A 21,198-nucleotide genomic window follows, 5' to 3' on the forward strand; every position below is an offset into this window, starting at 1 on the left:
AAAATTTTGAGATAACCATTTTGTTTAGCATAATTGAAATATCTAATAACTATGTCTCGAAGGACGATTTGATCCCCTACAGTCCCAGGGGGAAGAGCTGCAAGTTATGAACTTTGCTCATTGTTTACATATAGTATTGGTTATTGGTAATTATGGAGACGTTTTCAGGAAGTTTTTTTCTGGTGGAGGGGGATTTGAGGGATTGGGTTACGTGGGATGATCTTTCCATGGGGAAGATAATTTCTATAAAGGGGGCGCTGGATATCCCAGCATTCTTCAAAAAACGATCAGGAATTATATTTAAAAGTAAACAAGTCTTTTCAATTGCAAGTAAGGAGTAACTTTAAAACTTAAAGCGAACACAAATTATTACGTATATGAGGGGGTTTGCCCCCTCGTTAATACCTCGCTGTTTACGCTAAAGTATTCTTAGTAATTTCAAAAGAGCTATTTATTCTACTTAGATGGTTTTTATGATTCAGGGATCATTCTTAAAGAATTGGAACAAAATTTGAACTTCAGCGTAAATATTGAGGTATTGACGAGGGTGCGAACCCCCCTCTTATTACGCATGTTAGGAAGTTTGTCCCCTCGTCAATACCTCGTTCTTTAAGCTAAAGTTCGAAGTTGCTAAAATAATGGCCGATATAAGCAATAATTTGTTTGTGTTATTTTTCGGCCAATCTTAGCATTTAATTTTACCTTAAGCAGCTTTATAACTATGATTTTTGTGCGATAGTAAACCAAAGATGTTGTATGTCTTCGGCTTGTTATTGATAATGAATAAATAAAAAACAAGTTTTTCCAACTGGAGTAAGGAATAACATTAAAACTTAAAAAGAACATACTGATCTTTTAAAGATTTTTCTCTCAGTCATTTGAGAATTGCTCAACTTCAGAATTGCTTGACTTCACTAGGATTTCAAAACTATAAATATCTTTTGATGGAAAAATTAAAGCGATAGTTTTCCTCGTTCAAAGGCTTTCAGGGAACTCAGGAAGTTCTTTGCAGTATTTGCAGTTTATCTGGAAGTTTTACAGTTAAATTGAAATTAATAAATTGAAATTGAATTAAGTTTAGTGTCTATCGAATTAAATTATTTTTATTTCGTTTCGAGAGCTGCATTTATTTTTTCAATAGCATCCCGTGACTCATAAGCTGCAATTTGGCCTTATGTGCTACATCATCTTACGAAGGAAATCTTGTCCAGGACGTCAGTAGGGCTAAATTTTCCCCAACAAGTATTCGATTTGTTAAAGATATCATCTAACAATATTAGCTAGCAGTCTTTAGTTAGACGGGAATAAATATTGCTGGGTAAATTGTTAGCTAACAGTTTTATGGTTGGACGGCGGAAAAACCCCTTAAATAGGGGGAAAACCCTTAAGGGGAAAAACCCCTTAAATAGACAAGAGCTTTGCATAGAGTTTTAAACTATGTAAGTTTATATTATGTTACAAGTTTTTTGGCATAGACTCTTTGAGCAGCTTCCTCGGCTGTTGCCATTGTAGGTTCATCAGTCATTTTACAGTTAAACATTAATAGATTTTTCCGTGACCGAATGTCTTAAATACCTTTAATGACGTCATCGTCATAACAAACATGACGACAACTGACTACCTTTAATGACGTCATCGTCATAACAAACATGACGACAGCTAACTTCATGACGTCAGTCGACACACAAAAATGACGTCACTCGACACACACACAGACAACTTATTTTTATATATATAGATAGATAGATTGAGAAGTCAAGATGGAATATCTGGATGAGTAGTCATTAAATTTTGAAAATGAAATAAAAAACTTTTCCTGGAAAGCCTTTCATGCTTAGCCAGAGCTTGAGTCACAATCTCCATTCCACATTTTAAAATTTTGAATACTTTGACTAACAGGATTTTAGACAATGGTTATGATGATGACAATGGTTCTTCTCCCCTGTTTTTTTCCTGGCCATAGAGCCTTATGGGGGAATCTATGTTGAAGTGTTTTTGTTGTAAATTTATTTGTTGAATAAATTGATTGATTGATTGATTTTATGGATCTTTGCGTTAACCAAGTGTAAAAAGGCTTATTTAAGTGTGAAAGGTTATATTGAACGTTTTTAATTTATCGGCTTACCATAAATAGTATAGTTACCGTAAATAGTATGAAAGCAATTCAGCTTTATCTCTTAAACAATTCTCTTTATCTCTTAACGCTCTTTTAATCCCTTTATATCTTAAACATTCAAGTTTATCTCTTTATCAAATTGAATTCTGTGGATAACCTCAGTATTGAGGGACAGGTTGTCCTGTGGTGGCGCAGTGGATTTGACCTTAGCTTGGTAATACGGGACCCAGAGATCGAATCACGCTGCAGGAATGCACTGCAGGGCCGACGCAGGGACCTTAGTAGTCAAGAAGCGGACAGGCTTCTTTGAAATAGTGACATCAATTCACGAAAACGCAGGAAGAGGGGGATAATTGTTGTTTTATTATTTCAATGAAAATACCACGAAAGGCATTTTTTAGTGAAAATGCCCCAGAAAGATATTTTTAAAAATAGAGAGGGGGCAAAAATACAAATGCCCCTCCATTGCATTTCTCTCAGCTGACGTCCCTGTTGCAACAATGAGCAAAAGACGGAGAAGAAGAAGACGCAAGACCAGAAGTGAAAAGTTTAGATGATCAAATTTCCCTGGATGTGTATTATTCATCTTACTTGCACTTCTGATTTCTTCTCATCTGTTGTTGATAATCTGTTATCTGTTGTTATCTGTTGGTAATCTGTTGTTGGTAATCTTCTCATCTGTTGTTGGTAATCTGTTATCTGTTGTTATCTGTTGGTAATCTGTTGTTGGTAATCTTCTCATCTGTTGTTGGTAATCTGTTACCTGTTGTTATCTGTTGGTAATCTGTTGTTGGTAATCTTCTCATCTGTTGTTGGTCATCTGTTATCTGTTGGTAATCTGTTGTTGGTAATCTTCTCATCTCTTGTTAGTAATCTGTTATCTGTTGGTAATCTGTTGTTGGTAATCTTCTCATCTGTTGTTGGTAATCTGTTATCTGTTGTTATCTGTTGGTAATCTGTTGTTGGTAATCTTCTCATCTGTTGTTGGTAATCTGTTATCTGTTGGTAATCTGTTGTTGGTAATCTTCTCATCTGTTGTTGGTAATCTTCTCATCTGTTGTTGGTAATCTTCTCATCTGTTGTTGGTAATCTTCTCATCTGTTGTTGGTAATCTTCTCATCTGTTGTTGGTAATCTTCTCATCTGTTGTTGGTAATCTTCTCATCTGTTGTTGGTAATCTTCTCATCTGTTGTTGGTAATCTTCTCATCTGTTGTTGGTAATCTTCTCATCTGTTGTTGGTAATCTTCTCATCTGTTGTTGGTAATCTTCTCATCTGTTGTTGGTAATCTTCTCATCCGTTGTTGGTAATCTGTTATCTGTTGGTAATCTGTTGTTGGTAATCTTCTCATCTGTTGTTGGTAATCTGTTATCTGTTGGTAATCTGTTGTTGGTAATCTTCTCATCTGTTGTTGGTAATCTTCTCATCTGTTGTTGGTAATCTTCTCATCTGTTGTTGGTAATCTTCTAATCTGTTGTTGGTAACCTTCTCACCTGTTGTTGGTAATCTGTTATCTGTTGGTAATCTTCTCATCTGTTGTTGGTAATCTTCTCATCTGTTGTTGGTAATCTTCTCATCTGTTGTTGGTAATCTTCTCATCTGTTGTTGGTAATCTTCTCATCTGTTGTTAGTAATCTTCTCATCTGTTGTTGGTAATCTGTTATCTGTTGGTAATCTGTTGTTGGTAATCTTCTCATCTGTTGTTGGTAATCTGTTATCTGTTGTTATCTGTTGGTAATCTGTGGTTGGTAATCTTCTCATCTGTTGTTGGTAATCTTCTCATCTGTTGTTGGTAATCTTCTCATCTGTTGTTGGTAACCTTCTCATCTGTTGTTGGTAATCTTCTCGTCTGTTGTTGGTAATCTTCTCATCTGTTGCTGGTAATCTTCTCATCTGTTGTTGGTAATCTGCTGTTGTTAGTTACGACAGAAAGAGTGCTTCAAAATTTTATTGAAATATTATATTGCGACGAAGACTACACTGCCTATCCATATCAAAGAAAAACAGCTTAGAAGCAATAGGGAAATTTTCTCTATTGACTTGAAAAATTTCACAATTATTTCTAAGTTGTGTTTGTTTAGTATTGAAATATTGGAACTTCCTTATAGAAGAGGAAATTTGCTACAATTGGCACCATCAAAGCCGTTTTCAGGAGAGCGATTACGGGGCTTGACCCCCCCCCCCTCAAAAAATCCTGTCAACGGCTCTGGACACAATAGAAATATTGGAACTTACCTATAGAAGAGGAAATTTGCTACAAATGGCACCATCTAAGCAGTGTTCAGGAGAGGGGTTACGGGGCTTGACCCCCCCCCCCTCAAAAAATCCTGTCAATGGCTCTGGGCACAATTGAAATATTGGAACTTCCATATAGAAGAGGAAATTTGCTACAAATGACACCATCTAAGCCGTGTTCAGGAGAGGGGTTACGGGGTTTGACCCCCCCCCCTTCAAAAAATCCTGTCAACGGCTCTGGGCACAATATTTTGATATTTCGTCGTTTACTATGCGAACTCCGACTGTGCTAATTAACAATGTGACTTTTGTTCTTATCCTTCGTGATTTATCCAACAAAAGATTTGTTACCATGTTGGTAGCTGGTGTGCCAAAACGCCTGACTTTTTGCACTTTTGTCTTTGGCATAGAAACGACAGAAGTCAAGTCACTTCATTTTTGAAGATGCTTAATCTGCGATTAAAATGCGAAGGTGCCTCAAAAAGCCCCAGCCAAACATCTGCTTGGATTAAGTTTTTCTGTCTGAATAATTGACTCGGCCGAATGGGAGATAGGGACCTGTTAGAGATCTTTTCTTAATATCTGGGAATATTTCTGGTCTACGCGGTTATTATGAAAGTGAAGAGTAACATCAAATCCGAAAATGATCAGAATTTATTCCGTGTAGAAGGGGGACTGCCCCTTTCTCAATCCCACCTCTACCTCATGGTTTCAGAAACTTGGGAGAGTGCTCATTTTACATAAACTCAGAATTAGTTCTAAGGAAGAGACATGGGGAGGGTGGAGGTAGAAATTAATGCTTAATCCCTAGAGCAGTTTCCAGGACTTGTTTGGGGTTGTGGTGGTGGGAACAAAAAAAAATGTAAGAAATGCATAAAAAATGTGAAACTAATATTTAATGCCTCTTAATTTCTGGGAATATTTTTGGTCTACTTTGTTTAATGGAAGTTAAGAGCAACATTAAAGCTCAAAATGAGTTGAATTTTTTCCGTGTTCCGTGTAGAGGGGGAGGGTGGAGGTAGAAATTAATGTTTAATCCCTAGAGCAGTTTTCAGGACTTGTTTGGGGTTGTGGTGGTGGGAACAAAAAATGTAAGAAATGCATTAAAAATGTGAAACTAATGTTTAATGCCTCTTAATTTCTGGGAATATTTTTGGTCTGCTTTGTTTAATGGAAGTTAAGAGCAACATTAAAGCTCAAAATGAGTTGAATTTTTCCTTGTAGGAGGGGGACTACCCCTTCTTCATCGCAACCTTCACCCCTTGGTCGCAGAAACTTCGGAGGGTGCTCAGTACATCAGAACTTGATAGTTTTAGTGTTTTTCTTATACGTCGAAAGTGGTTGGAGACAACCAACCACTGGGGGGGGGTTACTCTTTATGGATTTGGGGGGGGAGTACTTTTCGTGTGTGGGGTGTGGGTACTCTCCATGTAGTGGGGGTATTTTCCGCGTTGGGGGGGGACTAGACGCCTAGAATCGTGAAAATATATAATTTGCTTAACAAGATAAAGCCGAAGAGAGTGCCTTCTAGTTCTATTCATCTCGCAGACGTCACTTGAATCGGCTTTTATCCTCACCAGATTTGGTACCAAAACAAGTGACTAGACTAGAGCGATCCCGTATACCTAGACAAATACCCTTTGAATAGCTTCTAAAAATCTTTCTTCGAACGTCCCCCCTTGACAAGATAAGATAAAATGCATCATTTTCACTTGGCACCGTTACATCTGGCACGATGCCAGACAAAAAATATAGTATATTCATCTAAAAAAAATCTGCTTGCCAAAAACTCACTAGAGGGGTTCGAACTATCCTCCTAGCCCTAGTTTCTAAATTTACACGAAGTTTTCAAGATTGGCGAAAATTTGAACCGCTTCTGGGTGTCTTGCCCTTAATCGGTTTCTAGTTCCAGCGAAAATCTAATTTTTATCTTGATATCTTTTTCCCCATTGCAAAGTGTTACGTGATGTGATATCTGCTGCAAAAAACCACTGGGTCATCGTCAGAATCGTGTCTACGGTTGTGCTCCGTGGGGAGGGGGGAGGTATACGAAATGAATTTTTATGCGTATGTAAATTAAGGTTTTTTTTATCTCGATTTCCAGGATCAGTGCAGAAGTCAGAGAAAAATTTCGGGAGGGGGGCCACTCCTTCCACTTCCTCCAACTGTTACTAATTTAATTTATTATAGGGATACGTAAATAAAAAAAAGCCTTCTTTTCCTCTAACGTTTTCAGTATATTTTCTTCTTTCTCTGAGAAGCAAACATGCAACAAGCAAACAAGCAATCAGCAGATAATTCAATAATTTACCATCGTAACATTTTTGAGCGTAACCGTTCACCTTTTTTGGCCTCTGTAAAGCATTATTTTTGAATGTACACTTACTGACCTCTGAACCAGAACTTGAATCCTCTGAATAAGAATTAAAGTTTGATTAGCAACTGAAACAGACAATCAACCTTCAATTACTGACCTGGTGAGAGGCAAAAGGAACATCTCAGGTGCCAATTTTCACACAGACTGAAATAACTGTAAATACAACAAATGAAATACCTATCAAAACTTTAGAGCGAGAACTATTAACCATAATAATAATAATAACCGCAAAATGTTTCTAGTTCCGAGAATCTTTAACCAATAATGTACTCATTCTAGGTTTTTAGGGGCAGTGGATTAGAAGATATGATTTAACATAACATAATAACATATGATATAACATATAACATAACATATAACATAATAACATAAATAAGATATGATTTATTGGCTAAAGTAGCACACAAGCTAGCATAAGCATGTCAGAACAGTTACAATGACAAGATTTCCTGAGAAGGGGGCGGGGTGCCTGGATAAAAGTTGATATATTTGTTTGGAAGGGTAGTTTAAACTTCTGATCCGAAAATTATCATAAAGAAACCTAGTTCCAACCCCCTATGGGTCAGGGATATTAGAGCATTTTTTTGCCAAGGGTCCTCTTGCACCCGCGTAAATATGTTATAATATTTATATTATATTAAACTATTATATATATTACATGTTATAATATATTATATTATGTAATATATTACATTATATACTAGCTGTTGGTGGGGGCGCTTCGCCCCCCCCCAACCACCCGCGCATAAGTTGTTACGCGCCATTGTAGTTGTGTCCCTGAGTCCCACCTGTGAATATATATATATATATATATATATATATATATATATATATATATATATATATATACCAATTCTTACCAATTCTCAGGTTTACCAATTCTTGAACATGCAACATATAATTGTCCATGGGAAAAACAATCCGTATTCAGATCTATATATATCTATATATATAAAAATAAGTTGTCTGTCTGTGTGTCTGTCTGTCTGTCAGGTGACGTCATGTTTCTGTGTTGACTGACGTCATGAAGTTAGTTGTCGTCATTTTTCTATGACGGTGACGTCATTAAAGATATTTAAGACATATATGTTCACGTAGAAATCTATTAATGTTTAAGTTTAAAATGACTGATGAACTTACAATGGCAAAAGCCGATGAAGATGCTCAAAGAGTCTATGCCAAAAAACTTGCTGCTGATAGAGAAAGTCAGAAAAGAAAGCGTGCCGAGGAATCAAAAGAACAGCAAGGAAACAGCTACTTCGGCTTGAATACATTCGTTTTGAGCAGCTTCCTCGGGTGTTGCCATTGTAGGTTCTTCAGTCATTTTAAAATTAGAAATTTCTCTTTCAACGGTCTTCTTAAAATTAAAAATTTGTCTTTGAATGATATTCTTAAATACCTGTATCCTGGTCGTCATTTATATTCCCTGTGTCCTGGTCGTCATTTGTGTCCCGGTATCCCAGTCTGTAATTTCTCTTTGAGTGTCCCGGTCGTTATTTATATTCCCTCTGTCCCGGTCGTCATTTGTGTCCCGGTCTGTAATTTCTCTTTGAGTGTTTTTTCTTTTTAGTATTTTTTAGTTTTTTACATTTTTTCTTTTTTCAGTTTTCTTTTTCTTCTTTATTTTTCAGCTTCACTATGAAATACATATCGCCGAACCTTTGTTTTTTTAACTAAAATCTGGTAGGCATTGATGACCTTATCCAAGTCAAAATCCCAAACCCAATCATCATCGCTATCATTTTCAGTTTTGATATGTTTTGACTCTCGCTGTCCAGGTGGATCTTCATCTAACTGCACGGTTTTGCGTTCTTTAGCCTCAAGCCTGTTTCCTTGCTGTTCTTTTGATTCCTCGGCACGCTTTCTTTTCTGACTTTCTCTATCAGCAGCAAGTTTTTTGGCATAGACTCTTTGAGCATCTTCATCGGCTTTTACCATTGTAAGTTCATCAGTCATTTTAAACTTAAACATTAATAGATTTCTACGTGAACATATATGTCTTAAATATCTTTAATGACGTCACCGTCATAGAAAAAATGACGACAACTAACTTCATGACGTCAGTCGACACAGAAACATGACGTCACCTGACAGACAAACACACAGACAGACAACTTATTTTTATATAGATAGAAGATATATATATATATATATATATATATATATATATATATATATATATATATATATATATATATATCTTCTATATATATATAAAAATAAGTTGTTTGTGGGTTATATCTGTCTGTCTGTCCGCATATGACGTCTGAATTATTTCATCATATACCAATTCAAAAACGAAAGTATACAAGCTGATGTAGCTGAGTTGGTAACGCTGTATGTTCCAGGTTCTAGGTTCGAGAGGTTCCACGTTCAAACCTTACAAAAACTACAAAAAAAAACAAAAAAAAAAAATAAAAAGCTAAAAAAAAGTAAAAAAAAGGTAAAAAACTAAAACCTAAAAAAGAAAAAAAAAACTTAAAACTAATAAAAATAACTAAAAAAGGTAAAAACTACAAAACAAACCAAAAACTAAAAAAAAACTAAAAAAGGTAAAAAACTAAAAAAAAACTAAAAAAGGAAAAAACTGAAAAATAAAGGAGAAAAAGAAAACTAAAAAAATAAAAATAAAAGGGGGATATATAAATGACGATGGAGACACAGGGAATGTTTGATTAGCAATCACCATCAACAAAACTCAAGTGCAATCATTAGAATAATGAGGTATAGATCTGAATACGGATTATTGTTCCCATGGACAATTATATGTTGCATGTTCAAGAGTCGGTAAACTTGTAGTGGGACAAAGGGACACAACTACAATGACCCGTAACTAATATGGCGCGTAACAACTTACGCTCGCAGGGGGGCTTATATATATCTTCTATATATATAAAAATAAGTTGTCTGTCTGTGTGTCTGTCTGTCAGGTGACGTCATGTTTCTGTGTCGACTGATGTCATGAAGTTAGTTGTCGTCATTTTTGCTATGACAGTGACGTCATTAATGGTATTTAAGACATGCGTTCACGGAAAAATGTTTAATTGTAAAATGACTGAAGAACCTACAATGGCAACAGCCGAGGAAGCTGTTCAAAGAGTCTATGCCAAAAAACTTGCTGCTGATAGAGAAAGTAAGAAAAGAAATCGTGCCGAGGAATCACAAGAACAGCAAGAAAACAGGCTTGCAGCTGATAGAGAAAGTAAGAAAAGAAAGCGTGCCGAGGAATCACAAGAACAGCAAGAAAACAGGCTTGCGGCTAAAGAACGCAAAACCGCGCAGTTAGATGAAAATCCACCTGGAAAGCGAGAGTCAAAACATATCAAAACTGAAAATGATAGCGATGATGATTGGGTTTGGGATTTTGACTTGGATAAGGTCATCAATGCCTACCAGATTTAAGTTAAAAAACAAAGGTTCGGCGATATGTACTTCATAGTGACGCTGAAAAATAAAGAAGAAAAAAAAACTGAAAAAATGTAAAAAACTAAAAAAAAACTAAAAAGGAAAAACACTCAAAGATAAATTACAGACCGGGACACAAATGACGACCGACACAGAGGGAATATAAATGACGACCAGGAACCTCAAAGAAAAATTACAGACTGGGACACCCGGACACAAATCACGACCGGGAATATAAATGACGACCGGGAGGGAGGGACACAACTACAACGGGGACGCCGGGGGCACAGGCGGGATATATAATTGACGACCGAGACACATGGATTGTTTGAATAGAAATTACAGACCGGGACACCGGGACACAAATGACGACCGGGACACTGGGACAGAGGGAATATAAATGACGACCGGGACACTCAAAGAGAAAATACAAACTGGGACACCAGGACACAAATGACGACCGGGACACAGGGAATATAAATGCTATTTATATGCACAGAATGTTGTACATTCGCATGTTTTACGTAGTTAAAAATATATATTTATATCTATCTCTATTCACAGGTGGGACACAGGGACACACCTACAATGGCGCGTAACTAATATGGCGCGTAACGACATACGCGCGCGGGGGGGGCTTAGGGGGGCGCGAAGCGCCCCACCAACTAGGTGTTGGGGTGGCGCGAAGCGCCACCCCAACAGCTAGTAGCCTATATGTTTTTAACTACATAAAACTTGCGAATATACGACATTCTTCGCTGTCCCATTGTCTGTGCATATATATAGATTGTCAGGTTTACCGACTCTTGAACATGCAACATATAATTGTCCATGGGAAAATCAATCCGTGTTCAGATCTATACCTCATTATTCTAATGATTGCCCTTGAGCTTTGTTGATGGTGATTGCTAATCGAACATTCCCTGTGTCCCTGTCGTCATTTATATTTCTTCTGGGCCCCCTTGCGTCCCCGTTGTAGTTGTGTCCCTGTTTCCCATTTATATTCCCTGTGTCCCGGTCGTCATTTGTGTCCCGATGTCCCGGTCTGTAGTGTCATCTTATAATGACGTCATATACAAAGCCTTATATACTTATATCTTGCGAATATACAACATTTTTCGCTGTCCCATTGTCTGTGCATATAAATAGATTGTCAGGTTTACCAATTCTTGAACATGCAACATATAATTGTCCATGGGAAAATCAATCCGTATTCAGATCTATACCTCATTATTCTAATGATTGCCCTTGAGCTTTGTTGATGGTGATTGCTAATCGAACATTCCCTGTGTCCCTGTCGTCATTTATATATCTTCTGGGCCCCCTTGCGTCCCCGTTGTAGTTGTGTCCCAATGTCCCGGTCCCCGGTCGTCATTTATATTCCCTGTGTCCCGGTCGTCATTTGTGTCCCGGTGTCCCGGTCTGTAGTGTCATCTTATAATGACGTCATATACAAAGCCTTATATACTTATATCTTGCGAATATACAACATTTTTCGCTGTCCCATTGTCTGTGCATATAAATAGATTGTCAGGTTTACCAATTCTTGAACATGCAACATATAATTGTCCATGGGAAAAACAATCCGTATTCAGATCTATACCTCATTATTCTAATGATTGCCCTTGAGCTTTGTTGATGGTGATTGCTAATTGAACATTCCCTGTGTCCCGGTCGTCATTTATATATCCCCCTGTGCCCCCCGGCGACCCCGTTGTAGTTGTGTCCCTGTGTCCCGGTCGTCATTTATATTCCCTGTGTCCCGGTCGTCATTTGTGTCCCGGTGTCCCGGTCTGTAATTTCGTCAGTCGACAAACAACTTCATGACGGCATAATGCTCAATCCTTATAATGACGTCAATCGACAAACATGCATGACGTCAGTCAACACGCAAACAACTTATTTTTATGTATATAGACTATAATATACTAAAGAAGATTGTTGGTTTGGTTCCAAAATGTTTCTTGGAGAACTGCGTAAAGAATTTGGAAAAAATATACTCTATTATTAACTAGCTAGAATTTAGTTCGGTCTAGAATCATGTACAGTAGCTTATTTTTTGAATAATTTAAATATCTTTTTTAGGAAGGAGAGAGGGGGAACTCAAATGTGTGCGAAGACACCTAAATTTAACGGAAATATAGGAGCTTAAGAGGAAAGTTGTGCCTTGAAATTTCGAGTGGGAGGGAAGACGGGTATATTCTAGAAGCCTCTCCCCCTCGATGCACCTGCCATACTCTTATTTTTTACTGCTTCTCAAATTCAAAAATTTTATCAGCTCAATAAAAAAAATGTACGAAATTTATGCACTGTAAAAAATAATCTAGAAATCATCTAGAGGGCCGAGAGCCTCTTTCCCTGTCTGGCGTAGGTGTTGGATATATTTCCTTCCTAGTTCTTCCGTAAAAAGAATCCTTAGAAGTATGTTTGAGGAGGATTTTCTGCTCTCAATGATCACCACTCTTTTGATATTTGAACCTCTTGTCTCTCGATTAGATTGAAGTTCTTGAGTCTAAGGCTTGTTTTCGAACAAAAAAGAACTGATTTTAAAATAAATTTTTCAGTTGCCAGAGGACTTCAAACAAACACTATCAATATACCAAGGAGGTGTGAAAAAGAAAAAGAAGAAGAAAGACAAATATCGTGGTGGAGACATATCCGGAGCGGAAGGATCCGGTGCCGGATCAGGAGCGGAAGCTTCTCAAGATGGGTATGAAAAGAAACACAAAAAGCAGAAGAAATCAGAAGAAGAAAAAGATAAGAAGAAGCGCAAGAAAGAAAAGAAGAAGAAGCGGCAGAAACATAGTCCTGAATACCCTGGGAGTGCTGCACCCGGAACTCCAAAGCTTTTATAGTTATTATATTTATCTATTTTTTATAGAATGTTTCAATATAATTTTAATAGTATTTGTTGGAATATAAACCTTTTTGTGTTATACCTGTTAGAAAGGAAACAGATATCCCCCACAGGGTGGCAAATAACTTCTATTTTTCAAATTTAAACTCCTCTTCTCTGATCCATAATATTCACAAATTTTATTGGCTGTAAAATCAGTATATTTGTGCGATTTTCTGTAATGCAGATTATGTTTTTCAACTGAAAACATAAAAAAAACTGTCACCATAATGTCATCATTGCCAAGATTGCGTGAGGACACGAGGTTGGAGTATCTCCCCACTCCATGTTCTGTGTTAAAGCTGTTTTGCTATATTTAAATCCAGTTTGAATTATTTAGTGGTTTAGTTTTAAATAACTTTTGTAACGTAGTGGGCCTCTGAAGGGGGGGGGGGGGTGGGCTTTGAAAGCCAAAGGTTCTAGAAAATGAATGAATTGTATACCATATATCATAAATCAGACGATTATGAATTGTAAAATAAGATCTGCCTTTGCATTCACATATTTTCTTTTTCATTGGATTCCTTTATGTATAAACAGGAATGAAGAAGTACTTACTGATTCATATAACTTGTATTATACTTCTGATTTCTTGGGAAAATAAACTTGTTCCTAGCTCTTGACTAATTTTTTCATTTAAAATAAATTCCATTCCTGAACTAAAATGGAAAATTTTAATTAATTTCATTATTTAAATTAAGATGGAAATGGCAATTTCAAATTTTTTTGATTAAAATGGAAAACGAAGATGTTTACGCGAGTAAATGAATTAAACCCTTATTGAGTTCAAAATTGGGAAGACATAGTGGTGCCTTGCACACCAACAGTTTAGTTAGACTGCTGAATTCTGCTGAATTAGATCGTGTCTGAAAATCTATTAAACAGTTCGTGGTGGCGAGTTGGAAATAAGGAGTGACTCAACTCAATAGTAACCGAAACTCTAAAAAACGAAACATTGACATCAGTATAAAAAAAAATGGCTGACTGTTCTGATTCCAAACATACAAACTCTAAGTTCTGTGTTACCTTTCAAAAGCTACAAGCCTGAGAAAATTTGCCTGATTTTTGAAAAAGGGGAGAAACACCCCTGAAAAGCCCAGAAATCTGAATCAGATTCGGTGTATCAGAAAACCCTACTGTAGAAGCTTCAAGCTCCTATATACAAAACTATAGAATTTTGCATTTTTCGCCAGAAGAAAGACCACGGATGCTTGTTTACGGTTATGTCCCAATTCTTTAAGAATGACTCCTGAGACACAGGGGTTGTTTAAATAGAATAGGAATCTTTTTTTAGAAGGTAAAACCTGTAGTATGAATGGCAAGGTATTAAGGAGGGGGCAACCCCTTCATATACGGAATAATTTATGTTCTTATTGAGTTTTTTGTTGCTTTTCAGATTTCAGTTGAAAAAATTTGTCTTTTTTTTATCATAAAATACCTTAAAATATTTTTTTTGATACAGATAATATATTTAATTGAATATTGCATGAATAAATGCAGTAATAAATACAAATTCATTTCTTATTGGGGGGATGTTTTGATTTGAATTACTTAGCGCTCTGTACTAGTAGAAAAATAATACTAATGAACGGGTGGTTGAATGGTGAGGAGTTGCAATGGGGCTAGTAGGAATTGAGTGGATTTCTCATTTATGGACAAATAACCCCTCTGGGATTTTTGGAGTTATTGATTTTCGTAAATTGTAAATGCACTTGAACTTTTAGCTATGAAGACGAGTAACGAGTTAAAAGGGATTAGCTGTATAATAATAGTATTATTCTAGCATTATAATTGCAGGTGGCCGGCGTTTACCCCCCCCCCTTCCCCAGTGACTAATCCCTCGGAAAATACCCCCAGAGAAAACACACACACCAGCAGAAAATACCCCCCGTGGAAAATAAGGCTTTCCAAATTTCAATTTTTTTATTCGAGTTTTGTTTTTTCAATTTCCGTGGTGTGAAGGAATTTTAGTACTTGTGTATTATGCGCCACTCATTCAAGTTTACGCTGCGTAAAACTCGAGAACAAATCGGTTTTTTCGTTAGTTTCTTCGTTACTTTAGATACAAATCTGGGCTATAGATTTGCACATTTGGGGGGGGGGGTAAAGCATAGCGGGTCTGTAAACAAAATACGTAGGTACACCCCTATGTGCAAATATATAGCCCAATTTATATATTTCCCATAGGTTCTGTCGCTTGTCTTGTCTCGCGCTAAGCTAAAAGAAAAAATAACGAAGAAACCGGTTGGTTCTCGAGTTTTGCAAAGCGTAAACTTGAGTGAGCGGCGCATAATACAAAAGTACCAAAATTCCTTCCCCGTGCGAAAAAAAAATCAAATAAAATTCCCAAATTCGGAAAACCTTCGGGAGTTATTTTCCAGGGGGGTATTTTCCGGAGGGGTAATCGCCAGGGGGATAAACACCTAGAACCTTAATTATATAACTGGATTATATTCCGTTTACAAGTAAGTGCTCTATGAGTTTTTATGTTGATAGATGTATAGTTCATAGACGGTGGAAGGGTGATGGGAAAGTCGCTTGTAATCGTACTAGCATGAAATCCTACTGAAGTGGTCTCAAACTTCTGTCTACAAAAATTTTGAACTTGTATTTTGTGGATTACGACTGCGGGCTTGCTATGTATTTCTTTTTTTTTGCCCAGGGGTGATCTGATCGAACCAATATTCTTAGAAGATTGTCAGGGCGCTCATTAAAACGGAAATTAAAATTTTTAGTGACCAAAAAGATTGGGGGCTAGCTATCCCTCTCAGCCCATACCCCTCCCCCAAAGTCTTCCAACCAGAATTCTTTAAATAGCCATTTTTTTTAGCATAGTTCAAAGGTCCAATAACTATGCTGTTGGAGATGATATTGTCCTCCGTAGTTCCTGAGGAAAGGGCTATAAGTTACGCAATTTTGGCGATTTAAAGGGGAACTGTATCAAACCAATGGTCCTTGAAGATCTATTGAGGGCTCATTCTTACGGAAAATGAAAATTCTAGTGCCATTTTTATGTCCCCAAAAAGGCTGGAGGGCAGTTATCGAACATCTCCCCGGCCCTTTCACCCAAGGTCGTCCGTTTAAATTTTTGAGATACATGTTTTGTTAAGAACAGCTGTTATGTCCAGTAAATATGCCTTTGGGGATAACGTGACTTCCCACAGTCCTGGGGAAAGGGTTGTAAGTTGTCATATTTGCCGACATTGATCACCTATAGTGTTCGTATTTACTGTGCCTCTAATAGTCTTGTGGTTGAGCTTTTGCCCGGAATTCGAGAGGTTACCAGCTCAAAAACTGGTTACTCTCTATTATTTCAGAAAAATAAAGAATTATGACTTGTATTTTAACATAAAATAATACACTGGGGATTGTGGCGTTTCTAGGAAAAAAAATTTCCAAGGAGGGAGACTTCCGACACGATTTGAAAACATTCGCGATAAATTTTCTATAGGATTTTCAGCGATGGTGGAATAGTCTGGGGGTATTCTCCAGGCTATTGGGGGGGGATGGGTGGTACGTGAAAAAATTATTTTGAGGAATTTCCTGTGGGGGAGGGAATTTTCCATGGAGGGAAGCTTGAATCCCCGGCGTTAGTTGAAAAACAAATAGAAATTAAATAAAAAACAAGTTATTTCAACTGAAAGTAAGTAGCAACATTAAAATGAACAGAAATTGTTTCGTATATTAAAGGGGAATAATTTGTTTACGCTCTTTACGCTAAAGTTTGACTGTTTGTCTCGATTCTTCAAGAACGACTCCTGAAACACAAGGGCTGTTTAATTAGAATAAGAAGCTCTTAAAGAACTTGAGGGTGAAGAGCAAGATTTTGAAGATGGAGCAATCCCCCTAATATACTAAATAATTTCTGCTCGTTTTGAGTTTAAAGGTTGCTCCTTACTTTTAGTTGAAAAAAATCATTTTTTTTATTTAATTTATTAATTATAAATGATAATGTTGAACGGATAAAATCTTCTTTTCTGCTAATAGTTAATTGGGCCAACGTCTTTTACCTGAGATTAAGTAATTATCATTTTCGTGTAACAGAAAAATAATGCTGAAATTCCTTGTACTCCCTCCCTAAGGTTAAACTTCAATCCTGTTGCGGCGAATCATATTGTATGGAAAATGATTCCCGAAACAGCTCGAAGGAACCACTCTTTTAGCTTTTTAAAAAATTGAAAACACTAGCTTCTTAATTTTATTTTTATTTTTCACATTATCTTTTTTTTATATAGGGTTGACTAGAGTTTGTTTAATTTACTTTATTTTATTAATGTTATCTAATCACTTTGTTTTTATTCTTGTGTTCCATATTTTTTCTCTCAGAATTATTAAGCAGTGCTTGAGATGTCTTCTAAGTCACTGCTCTTCTAGTAGTGGCTTTGGATGTCAAATTTGGTGCAGTATTACAAGAGATATAGCTAAATTTGTATCAAAAAAGACCTTTCAGGCATTTACCTAAAATATAAAACTTCAAATATTTTTATTTTTAACAATGATAGCCCAAAATTAAAAAGATAAATACATTTTGTTTTAGCTTTACCTGAATTCCCAGAAATATTTTTAGTTGATCAATGAACATGGTTATGTAGTGTTCAGTTTAGTTTAGTCTTCATTTAGTCTTTGAACTGTAAAGAACGAGCTTTGAATCAAATCGAATAATTTTTTGTGCTGGGAATATTGCGTAATTGACTTTTTGGTGTGAAATCAAATCCAGTTGATTTGATTGTGATTACATAAAAAAACTAGTTTTTTTTAGCTGAAAGTAAGGAGCGACATTAAAACTTAAAACGAACAGAAATTACTCCGTATATGAAACGGGTTGTCCCTCCGCAATCCCTCGCTCTTTACGCTAAAGCTTTTAATTGTTTTAAAAAGCAGAATTGTGGCAGAGTCAAACTTTAGCGTAAAGAGCGAGGGATTGCGGAGGGGACTTTTCCATGTTTATTTTTTCGTTGTTTTTTTTATAGTAATTTTAGAAAATCCTGCGCCCTTTTCATTGAATTTCTGTTCCCCCATGACATATTTCTCCAAGGAAAGATCCTCCCACATAGCTCCCTCCCCTCAACCCCACCCCCAAAACCAAAAAAAATCCCCTGAAAACGCTGTACACTTCCCAATAACCATTATTATATGTAAACACTGGCTGAAGTTTGTAACTTGCAGCCCCTCCCCCAGGGACTGTGGGGGAGTAAGTAATTCTAAAAGACATAGTTATTATGGTTTTTGACTATGCGGAACAAAATGGCTATCTCAAAATTTTGATCCGTTGACTTTGGAGAAAAAATGAGCGTGGGAGGGGGCCTAGGTGCCCTCCAATTTTTTGGTCGCTTAAAAAGGGCACTAGAACTTTTTATTTCCGTTAGAATGAGCCCTCTTACGACATTCTAGGACCACTTGGTCGATACGATGACCCCTGGGAAAAAAAACAACAAATAAACACGCACCCGTGATTTGTCTTCTGGCAAAAAATACAAAATTCCTCATTTTTGTAGATAGGAGCTTGAAACTTCTACAATAGGGTTCCTGGTACGCTGAAACTGATAGTGTGATTTTCGTTAAGATTCTATGGCTTTTAGGGGTTGTTTTCCTATTTTTTAAAATAAGGCAAATTTTCTCAGGCTCGTAATTTGTGATGCGTAAGACTAAACTTGATTAAACTTATATATTTAAAATTAGCATCAAAATGCGATTCTTTTGATGGAGCTATTGATATCAAAACCCCATTTTTTTAGAGTTTTGGTTGCTATTGAGCCGGGTCGCTCCTTACTACAGTTCGTTACCACGAACTGTTTGATAAAATAGTTTTTAGATGTAATTGGATATTTTGAATTGGATAATTGGAGTTCACTTCATGCGTTCATTACAGAACATCTAATCAATTGACCATACGCCACTGTGACGTGTGAACTAGCCGGAGGCGATACAGAAGTTGGATACTTGTTACCACAGCCATAGACACCAGTTGCGTGGAGTCGTATCTTGCCCATAGAAAGTTTTCAACATGCACCTTTCGACTATGCGTTAACCTCCAGCGCTCCCACGGCTGATCAGCGCGGGAAGATCTTGGTTCTATCGTCGATATCGCGACGTTAGCTACGTTTGCGCAACTGGTGTCTGCATAGGCTGTGGTTGTTATTGACGATTGAGATTCATTTTTTGGATTTTCGTATGAAGAAAAAAGTAATTAAGAAGGCGTTATTATAGCATTTTTATTTGTCATTTGTCATGGCTCTCCCGCAAGTTATGTCCGATAAGGCTGTCGGAGAGTTAAAACAGCAGCTGGACCAGAAGCTTTCCAAAGTGGAGCAACTTTACAGAAAGAAATATCTAATCTGAAAAAGATTATCAGTGAAAACGACTCCTTAATCAACGAACTTCGCCATGTTGTTGAGATACAGAAGAAACAATTTGAGCTTGTTAATACAGTTATGAAAACTCGATTTATTTTTGGGACAAAGAGCGCAGTAGCGATGCTAGCGGCTGGAGACAGGAAACTGGCAGTCTGAATCTAAGAGATCGGAGCAATTGGACATACAAAACAAAATTGCGCTCCCGCCTATTTTGTTGTATTACGATCTAAGAGGCGCCGAATTCAGAGTTCTGTACCAAAAGCTTCACATGGGCAAGATAGGAGTTTTCATAACTGTACCGTATATCTAAGCTGTGGCGCCTATTACACCTTGATGTTCGGGAAAGCTGACACAATCTATTAGTGCGCGGACTACCAAAAGGAAAAAAAACGGACTACCAAAAGAAAAGAAAAAAAAGAAAAAAAGGTGAATCACTTGAATTGAAAGTACACACAGTGCTAAAGGATAAACTAGGATTAGCTGAAAAAGTAACATCACAAGGATGTTTCTCCTGAAAGAAAAATTATCCAGTGTGTCCCAAAGAGGAAAGAAATTGTCATCCCCTTCAGTACTTTTTTCAAACCTGAGATATGGTAAGTATTTTCGATGTTGATTCTCCTTCCGGTGATGGAGTAGAAGGCGATCCACCCAATTATCTAAATTTACTTGAAAAGAATCCCGTGCATTTAGTTGAAATTTTAAAGGGATCAGTGGGAAGTAACCCTAAGTAGTCCTTAGTAATTTTATGGTTGATAGTGCGGTTAAAACTAAGTATGAACCTAGGGTTGAAAAAAAGCTTCCAGACGTCCTGACTGCCTTAGGACTCTGCACCTTAATGTTCAAGGTTTTTCATCATCATTTGATCAACTGAAACATTTATATGTGGCTTGTTCTTATCCAGATATCATCGGACTCTGCGAAAATTTTGTCACAAAAATATCTGAAGTAATCCTTGAAATTCCAGTGTATTTTTTGAAATCCCAGTTTTTGCAATAATTTTGAAATTCCTGGAATTTCAGTGAAATTCAAGTATATATAATATACACTACCCCTCTTTTCACCATATGCATTTGAATGAAATTGTAAGATAGCTATTTTGTTCAAAATAGTCCAGAAGATATATAATGATGCCTCCAGTGTTGACATAACCTCCCAGAGCCCTGGTGCAAGGGCTGTAATTTATTCTCTGTGAGGGTATAAGGTTTTATAGAAAGGGTGGTCGTATGTACTTCAGAGGGGTCTCATTGAATCGGTAATCAGAACTTCCAGCGCCCTATTTAAGTGTCAAAGTGATCATAGGGTGGCTACCCCGTCCCCCCACGTCGTGTTTGCCGAAATGCATTGAATTGAAATTATGAGATAGCCATTTTATCCAAAATAGTCCAAAGACCATTTAACAACGCTTTTGGAGTTGACACGAACCATCAGAGCCGGGGGGGGGGCAAGGGTTTTAAATTATGCCCAGGGAGTATTTAAGGTTTTTTACAGAACAAGTGATTGTGTAAACTTCAGTGATCGCTCATTTGGTTGGAATGTGGAAGTTCTAGTTCCCTTCTAAGAATCAAAAGTTGTGGACAGCAGCCCCGGGGTATAAATTACAACCCATGCCCCATGACTTTGGTGATTTTTTTCAACCCACAAAGACTTGTTTTATGATATTTGGACTATTTTAAATTAAATGGATGTCTCAAAATTTCTGTTAGATGCATTTCGTTAATATAAATCGTGTGTGTGTGTGTGTGCAGGGGAGGGGTGAGGGGTAGCTGCTCTCCGGTTACTTTGACTCTTAAGAATAGTATTATAGCTTCTGATTACCA

The 21,198-nt window shown here is 37.0% G+C and overlaps 1 protein-coding gene across 1 annotated transcript in view; it reads left to right on the forward strand.

Annotated features, from left to right (window-relative positions):
- The window catches only part of LOC136038108 (mediator of RNA polymerase II transcription subunit 19-like), a 37,749-nt gene extending 24,710 nt beyond the window's left edge, over positions 1–13,039 (forward strand). Inside the window, exon 4 of the mRNA XM_065721123.1 lies at positions 12,697–13,039. Within this exon, the coding sequence (XP_065577195.1) occupies positions 12,697–12,987 (291 nt within the window). The 3' untranslated portion in view covers positions 12,988–13,039. The remainder of the gene's footprint in view (positions 1–12,696) is intronic.
- Positions 13,040–21,198: the final 8,159 nt, after the last annotated feature.

Source organism: Artemia franciscana, chromosome 17, assembly GCF_032884065.1.
Source record: "Artemia franciscana chromosome 17, ASM3288406v1, whole genome shotgun sequence".
Classification (NCBI taxonomy): domain Eukaryota; kingdom Metazoa; phylum Arthropoda; class Branchiopoda; order Anostraca; family Artemiidae; genus Artemia; species Artemia franciscana.